Source organism: Gadus chalcogrammus, chromosome 19 (genome assembly GCF_026213295.1).
Source record: "Gadus chalcogrammus isolate NIFS_2021 chromosome 19, NIFS_Gcha_1.0, whole genome shotgun sequence".
In the NCBI taxonomy this organism is placed as follows: Eukaryota; Metazoa; Chordata; class Actinopteri; order Gadiformes; family Gadidae; genus Gadus; species Gadus chalcogrammus.
Genome location: NC_079430.1, coordinates 14,505,191 through 14,513,828, shown reverse-complemented (window position 1 = coordinate 14,513,828; position 8,638 = coordinate 14,505,191). Strand labels below are relative to the sequence as shown.

Sequence of the window (8,638 nt, the reverse complement as noted above, 5' to 3'; positions counted from 1 at the left end):
ACGCCTGAAAGGGTGCCGGAAAATTCGAGCTACACACCCCCTCCGTTGATTGGTCAACAGAATCGTCACTTCCGGGCGATGTCGCCCAAAACTTTAGCTTGGGCGAACAAGGAGGTGGAGACGCTCCGAAACTGTTGCTGTACTACTTCCATGGTAGTTCTTGGTTTAATGTGTCGCGTTCCTCTTTTCCATCGTTTTTATTGAGCAGGCTACACTGTGTCGCGCTGCTATTATGTCACGATGTTTACGTAGCTGCCGCGGCGATCGACATCCGGCCTACCATAAAGGCTACTGTCGGCGATGGAAACGCGACCTCGGAACTGAGCTGGGCTATACCGCCCCCTCCCTACCGGACTGAGGCGAACCGAACCGTACCGCACCCTGCAGTGGAAACGCGGCATAAAGACACTCTACCCACTTCCCTCGATTCACCTCCGCACTATACAAGTCAAACTTCCCTGTTCCCCTCAGCAGGCGCGCACACACACACACACACACACACACACACACACACACACACACACACACACACACACACACACACACACACACACACACACACACACACACACACACACACACACACACACACACACACACAGCTTCTCCATTCAGCCCCCATAGGCCCTAATGCTGATGGCAACAGAGAAAGAGGTCCTTATGAACTTGGATTCGGATGACGTGAAAGACAGGGTTGCGGAGAAGAGCATGCTCCTTCGTAGGCCTACTTTACTAACTGCATGACAGTAAGATATGTTTTATTATGGAGCGGCTGGCTCTGATGATCTATTCATTTTTTTTATGCATTGGGGTTGTGCATTGATATGTCCTTGTTTTGGTGCAGTAGTTTAACGCATTTTAGTTTAAGTTCACCACCAATGGGGCTGTCAAAAGTGTGTTTTTTTTCCCCATGCGGGAAAGGTTGTATCGACGAGTTGCGCAAGTGCACGCGCACGCCCACGTGGGCAGCTGGTGGGAGGCAAATTCCAGGGCAGTTTTTTGATCCCAGTGAGTGAACTATTATTTGAACAAATATATATATTTTTAAAACACAGGTTGTTTTGATCTGTCAATAGTTAGTTCAATTAAATTCTTTAAGCAAACTCAATGTTTTAAATGCTCATTGACCATCATATCTTATCCTAGATGAGCAACAGATGAAAGCTAAAAAAATAAAGAATACCCCTTTAAGAAAGAATGGCGTAACGTGGGTGTTGTAACCACGGAGAGATAAGGAAACGATAAGATAAGATAAGGAAACATCCGTTTTCTCATTGTGTCGGAATAACATCTTTGCTTGAGGTTCATTTCACCAATCACCCACCTTCCAGGAATAATCTAAAGGAAAAACTTGCAAGGCATTTTAACGCCGCTCAGAGCAAGTTGACCATGGCTGGGTGAGTAGACTATACAGTTTTCAGCAGGAGCGTCGCTAGCAATTGAAAACATTCGGGGCTGTAGCACAGAGTACTTTTAAAACGGGGGTTCAGGGGTTTGTCCCCCGAGAAAATTTGAAAATCGGGCTGATGAACATGCAATTGTAATAAAGTTTGAGAAGGAAAGGAAAGACCAATCGTCATGTCTAACTCACGTCGGGGCAGGCCTACTGGGCAGGTTAATGTTTATGTCAAGGATAGGAAAGTGCACCACATACACCAGCAGCCAAAATGACACATTAGAAAAGCCTGTAGCCAAATAAACACCGTCATGCTCCTTTTGTCAAGTGGACCTGGTTGAATTCACTGCAGGTCTCCTGAATCTGCGCAAACTAGAGCAGCACTAAACAGCCATATCGGCGTGATGCGCTATGCATAGAGAATAAAAATTGAAACATTTTGCAACAAATGATTCTAAATCTGCCCCTAAATGTACACGTCAGAATTTTCCGGTTTTCACTGGCTACAATATTGCATCTGTCAGTTGTCAAATTTGCTGAACTTCAAGAATTGTTCATAGTCAACTTATATAGTCCACTTATATAGTCCACGGCACACGCAAAGTACAAAGTACAATCACGGACACTTAATCAGTGCACTTGCAAATGAGTGCCTGCAGTATGACCGATCGTGGTGGTGCGACATTATTTAACCTTCCATCTGCAGCAAATACGATCAGACCGATACATCATTGAACACGTACACAAAGCACATTCGTCCCACCCGGCGGATGCTGACAGACCCACAACAAGCGAAACATCACGACGGCGGGAGTGCTCTCTCTCTCAAACGCACGTACACAATCACTCCAACACCAAGGCTAGGCTGCTTCACTAAGACCACAACCAACCAGGTTGTTGAAGGCCTTCATAACCATGCAGTATGCCGACGCCAGAAAGGACACATGCACAGTCGCACACACTCATTTTATGCACAACCATCAGTTCTATCATCAACATTCAGTCGCTGCAAAAATTAAAAAAATAGCCTCTCATCTTAAGTTACAATGGACCCAAAGTGTGTGACATGCCAGTTAGCTTTTGCTTGCCATCCGTTTTTAGTATGACTTCTCAACATTACGTCTGTCTTCTGCTTGGCGCACATGGCTAATTTGCAGGGTGTGTCCAATCAGACTGGTTGTCTCCCTTGTTCTGTTTGATCTTGTACTGTCCATTTTTTACACTTCACTTGAGTGTTTGTTTAATCTCTGATTAGAACCAAACTAGATAAACCATACTGCATTTTATTGTATTTACAATCATTTTAATCTGAACTCATATCTATTATTTTGTTTATGAATGCCTTGAGTAAACATCATGCATTTCTTTGCAGTATTTTGTGCATACCTTATTGTATGAGTGATTCATTGTCACTTGTTTTGCAAAACTTTTTTTTACTGCAAATAGTTTAATTATTAAAAGTTCTAACGTCTGCAGTATTTTTTTACTCCTTAAAATAGTAACTTAGAGACTTTACTGATTACTTGATATTAAAAGTAACTAAGTTAGATAAGAAGTTACTTTATTAGTTACATTTAGCTGCGACAGCACCCCCTGTCGCCTCAAAATGAAAATTTACAACCGGTTTTGCCAATACTAACTTTTTGTAATTCCACATTTGCCCTCTCACATCTGACAGGTTCAGAATTATACGGCTGTGGGCCATCATACATGTTTTTGTGGTTCTTGCCACCTCTTAGACGCCATAGTTCTAGTACTAGGCTGAGGCTAGACCTTCCACCACGTCTTCCCAATGTGACGTCATCGCCGAATGGCTTAGAAAACACCCATTACTGTAAAAACGACAAAAACTGGACTTTAACACTATTTGAGACATTTTATAAAATATACACATATTTTGAGTGCTTTATGTACCCATTAATCAAAACTTCCGGTTAACCTGCACGTAGGCCTTTAAATTGCGGCAGCACCTCAGAATGCTACCTATAGGTCATCAACAATTCAAAATGAATTAATTGCATGCAGGTTTGCTGAATCTAGTGAACCAGCACTTGTTGCAGGCTTCCTGGTGCCCAAAGCTCTATCACAGCTGACAGAGGAAAGAGAGAAGCTTCTTCTTTCTCGGTACAGAGAGGACCTGCCTCAACCTGAGGCTGCAGAGCAGGAGATACATAGATGGAAGCATATTTTCACTTGTTACCCTGGGCACCCCTGAGGTACAGCAAAGGAAACATTGCAAGAAATGGATGTGCAATTTTATCCTTAAATAAAATGCACCCTTTGCATTTACCTCACATTGTCAGTGACAAGATGCTTGTGTGTGAGGTATTTTTCGGCTCTACGCCGCCTCAAAACCTGGTTAAGATCCAGCATGGGGAATAAGAGGCTTCTGGCCTTGCACTAATGAATGTGCATAGATCCCATGACAGTCCTCCAGAGTCACTCGTTTTGAAGACTTATTGTAAGCTATGATATTACTGTACTTATTGTTAACTGTATGTATTCTTTATTTATCAACAGTTTTGAGTCAACTGAATTGATATGGGTTGAATGTGTATTCAATGAATTCTTTATATCATTGCAGAACAGAAGGAGCCTGAGCATGAGAGAGAGATCTCTCTCTCTCCCTCTCCCTCTCCCTCCCTCTCATCTTAGTTGTAGTTTTTTGTGAGGTCACACCACACACAATTATACTTCAGTTATAGTTTTATATATATTTATTTTATGATTACAGCAACACACTCATACAAAGACAGGGGGGGTCGGCCGAATGTCCTGGCTAAGGCCCTGGAAACTTGGTAGCACCACTTCAAGCAACATCTAGCTTTGGACCCGGAGAGCGAACTCTGTCGGGCCAGCTTTTGACTGCGGCGTCTGTTGACAGAGAGGGTTAGACTTCCCGGATAAATATTGTATAACAACCTCAACGCTAGAAGCTACAAAATTGTACACACTGGACCTTTAACAATGTGGACCATTTTAATTTGATGTTGACTTATTTCTAATTTTGGACTACAGAAAAATGGCCGGAAACCCTGCTGGCAAGTGCCGCGACTTCGACCACTCTCCAGAGAAGTTGAAGGCAACATTGAACAACATTTTTCGTCTTCAGGAGTTTCGGGTCAATCAACTTGAAGCAATTAAGGCCACAATTTTGAAGAAAAATGTCTTGGTTGTTGGTGATAATGGTTGGTACTGCAGACTGCATGATCCAATATAAACACATAGAGACCCGTAGAGACACGCAGCTCTCACAATGACTGCCTTTCTATGTATCAGGTGCTGGTAAAAGCCTGTGCTACCAGCTACCAGCCTGCTTGTCTGCTGGAGTCACTGTGGTGATCTCTCCACTCATCTCCCTCATCCAGGACCAGATCCAGAAACTCACAGAACTGGGTGTAAGTGGGACCCATGCTATACTTGCTCTGTGGGTTGAAAGAGGGATATTAGTTTTAAAGCACTTCATTTAGAAAAACCCTAGCTGGGTATGAAAGGTGTCATCTTCTTATTCAGATTGACGCCAGGACTCTCTCGGGTGATATAGGTCACAGCGCTGCAGATAGTATCTACCAACAGTTGTCTGAAGAGGATCCGATAATCAAACTGCTCTATGTCACCCCCGAGAAGGTAGAGAATGCATAATCAACAGAGAACCAGCTGGCTGCTGATTGGCTACAACTGTATTGAAGTATGATTGAAAGTATTGATCTTATTTGCGTGTGCTCTGCTCTAGGTGAGTATGAGTCGTCCGCTGATCAAGGCTCTGAAGAGCCTGCTTGACCGAGATCTTCTGGCTCGGTTTGTTATCGATGAGGCCCAGTGCATCAGTCAGGTGTGTTAATTATAAACAATACCTTAAGTGCTAATAGCAGTTACACTATGTGGTTCAGGCATTCTATCCCAGCAAACAGAGTATTCCATGTCCTCGTTTTGCTTAACAGTGGGGCTATGACTTCCGGCCAGACTACGGGACGTTGAATGAGCTGCAGCAGGACTTTCTGGGGGTACCCATGATTGCTCTGTCAGGCCCCGTCACCCCCCCCATCCAGGAAAACATCCTCAAAAGCCTGCAGATGAACGACCCTCAGGTGTAGGTGTTCCAGCGCTCATTAAGTTCACAGCAACAGAACCTTGCTGCTAATTGTTCCTGTTCGTCGTGTTTTGTTTTGTTTATTCACAAGAGCATCATATTCATGAATGGCCTGATTGCAGGTTCACCATGCACTTTATCCCAACAAATCTAAAATATGCCGTGGAGACCAGAACACTGGATGGGGGAACGGACTGCATTACCTGGATCAAGGAGCACTATCCACGTATGTCTGTGCACATGTTTCTCAGGTCCTCTCAGACCAAGAGGAAAACTTCAAAATATCAAACGTTTTCCATTTTCCATAATAATGTACAACATACTGCTGATATTTTCTCTCCGGGCTGTGCGAGTTGCAGATGAATCAGGCATCGTGTACTGCTGGAGACAAGACGACTGTGACAACATGGCAGACAGCCTGAACGAGGCAGGCCTGCTGGCATGTTCGTATCACGCAGGGAAGACTGGTGAACACCGAGAGAGTGTGCAGAACCGGTGGAAAGAAAATAAATGCCAGGTAGGTTTATTTACCTTTCTTTTATAAAAAAGTATTGAGGATGTTGGTTGCATTGGGGTTGCATAAAAAATGTCCTGTCCACCTCTACTCGTAGAGTAGTGAGTGTTGGTACGGGTTAGGCATCTTGCTCAAGGATGTATACAATTGCTGCAGTGCAGAGAATGGGGTTTATAATCTTTTTGCTGAGTCAAATACCTATCCGCCTCCGTTCTAAAATGTGCTGTAAGTGGCTTTGGGAATAGCGTCTGCTCGAAGATTACTAGTTAATACTAATAAACAGAACTACATCGGTAGGTCATCTGTGCCACCGTAGCCTTTGGCATGGGCATCCATAAGCCGGATGTGCGGTACGTGATCCACAGCTTTCTGCCCAAGTCCATGGAACAGTACCACCGGGAGACCGGGCGGGCCGGCAGAGACGGGAACGTGTCCCACTGCATCCTGTTTTACAACTACAAAGACTATAAAGACCTTCACTATGTCATCAGCCGTGCGTCTTGCTCCATTTACCCACATTCGTTATTCTCAGATTTTTGCTCCAAAAATGTCCTACTCCATTTGAATTCATAGTATTTTGGTCATTGGTCGTGGTATTCATTTATCTCATTATTCTTCATGTTGTGTTTTTAACGGACGGTGAATCTATGACAGAAGAATCCAAGAAGATGGAATTGGACAACCTAAAACGCATTGTGCAATACTGCGGGAATACGAAGGACTGCAGAAGAATACAGTTGCTTTCTTACTTTGGTGGGGTCAAAACTGAAGCCAACTTATGCGAGGAAAACACAGAAGCCATCTGTGACAACTGCGAAAGCGCCAATGTAAGCAAACCATTGTATTTTAATTTGACCTAGTCAACCAAACCCGTTTGTCTGTGTCAATACTGAATCCGTACGACTTTTCTTCTGTGTTCCACACAAAAAAGGAGATGATGAATGTCAAGGAGGAAGGAGAAGGAGAAATGACATGATCGTCCATCCCTAAGTCTGAAGGAAGTGGAGCCATGAGTTCCCAGGCAGGTGCTGCTGCTACCGGCTGAAATCCAGGCTTCAGTACCATCCCTATCCCCCAGACCAACCAGCAACCCTTCTCTAAAACCAGCAGAATAGGATTAATTTAATCACGTGTAGTTTAAACTCTCCTCTGTCCAAAATAGATCATAGCGCCAAGACACAATGTTCAATCCTTTTAGTCACATACGACACTATAGGGGGACATTGAATCTTTGATAGGAATACATTTAATAGTCTAATCGCCATGTCTGGAAAATATTGTGTCACTCCCATTGGGAAGGTCTGGATGCTAGTATATTGATACCACAGCATTGCTTGGCTTAGATAGTAACGTTTTTTTTTGTGGGGGTCGTGGCCTGACTGTCTTCTGTGTGCAATTTGCTGTGTTATGTAGGCCTATTGATTTTAATAAATGTCCTTAATGTTTGTTTGATAACCCCTTTGAGGAATGGCATGGCAGTGGCACTATTCATTCATTATCTTATTCCAAGTAGAGCACAAGTGAGAGATTTGTGTAACATAATCAAAACAAACTTAAATAGAATGGGAGAAATTTACTACAGGTTTAAAAATTATAATCATTATCTTGCCTTTATCTTAAATCAAAGAGTATCTAAGTGCCTTACAGCTGATATAACTAATGTTTAAGATGTAAATTATTTACTTTGATTCCAAGTGATAATAAAGTCTTTATCTTTCAAACTTGTTTGTTTGTTTGTTTTTTTACCTCTTATTTCGTTAAAGTGTTTATCCACGACAATAGCAAAACAAATTAGAATTGAGATATAACTAAATGAAATGTAACGTAAAAGCTTGCAACAAAAAAAAAAGTTTAAAGTTATTTTAATGTGGCGTTTGATAAATCGCCTTTGGTTAGCTGTTCTTTTGACTTTTGCCCCATTTTATTTTTTTCATTTTGTGAGTTTAACTCGAATAACGTCCATAAGCGTCTTTGAGCACTTAGAAAAGCACCATAAAAAAAATGTATCAATTATTATCATTATACACAACTGACAAATAGCCGGTCTAACTTTATAGGTAAACAAGAAAGTGATGGAATACAACGATGATGAAATAATCCACAGAAAGTCGCGGGTTTGCCCTCGGGAAGGCGGGAAGATGTGACCTACAGTCCGGGTGCGTTCCATTGAGCATGGATTATGGTTTGATATGAACTCACCTTTGGGATTGGGACAGACGCGGCCAGGCGCGGCCTTCCCTACAGGCGGGTCAGGCGGCCGCCTAGAGCGCCATCTAGAGGGGGGGCGCAAAATATAAAATGCGCGAAAAAAAAAAAAAGAAAAAAAAAAAATCATGTATTGGCCACGTATCCCTGTCAAGAACACGTGCCCCGCCCCCCCCCCGATCAGTCTACCGGCCTACCCAGTGGAGTGTTACAGTTGCTTATCTATCCATCGCTGTAGGTGTCACGGTGAACAAGGTGGTCCCCTGAGTCGAGTGAGCCCCAAGAGAGGCTCGTGGCTGGACTGCCAGGAATGCAGCTTGAACGTCCTGGTTCCATCTGTTAGTTAAGGCCTTCCTGGAGGATAATATGGAAATTCATGCATGTAAATCTGAAAAGTAGAATCCGTGAAAGAGAAAGCACATCCAGAAACACC

The 8,638-nt window shown here is 43.1% G+C and overlaps 1 protein-coding gene across 2 annotated transcripts; it reads left to right on the top strand.

Moving 5' to 3' along the window:
* The first annotated feature begins 653 nt into the window (after nt 1-653).
* On the top strand, nt 654-7,714 carry LOC130372453 (recQ-like DNA helicase BLM). 2 transcript variants are annotated; one of them, XM_056578459.1, is made up of 11 exons: nt 654-746; nt 4,415-4,584; nt 4,676-4,794; nt 4,910-5,023; nt 5,130-5,228; nt 5,338-5,486; nt 5,609-5,712; nt 5,846-6,003; nt 6,298-6,493; nt 6,655-6,827; nt 6,932-7,713. In XM_056578459.1, the coding sequence occupies exons 2-11, from the start codon at nt 4,419-4,421 to the stop codon at nt 6,974-6,976; spliced, it is 1,323 nt and encodes a 440-aa protein (XP_056434434.1). In that variant the 5' UTR covers nt 654-746; nt 4,415-4,418; the 3' UTR covers nt 6,977-7,713. The 2 variants fall into 2 exon arrangements, with proteins under 2 accessions (XP_056434434.1, XP_056434432.1); XM_056578457.1 differs by lacking the exon at nt 654-746 and adding an exon at nt 1,104-1,397 and having other exon boundaries at nt 6,932-7,714.
* Nucleotides 7,715-8,638: the final 924 nt, after the last annotated feature.

Bases quoted from the DNA above. Each gene is read 5' to 3' on its own strand.
- LOC130372453 (XM_056578457.1), top strand. The intron at 4,585-4,675 runs GTTGGTACTGCA...TCTATGTATCAG, and splicing joins CTTGGTTGTTGGTGATAATG to GTGCTGGTAAAAGCCTGTGC. The intron at 5,024-5,129 runs GTAGAGAATGCA...GCTCTGCTCTAG, and splicing joins TCTATGTCACCCCCGAGAAG to GTGAGTATGAGTCGTCCGCT.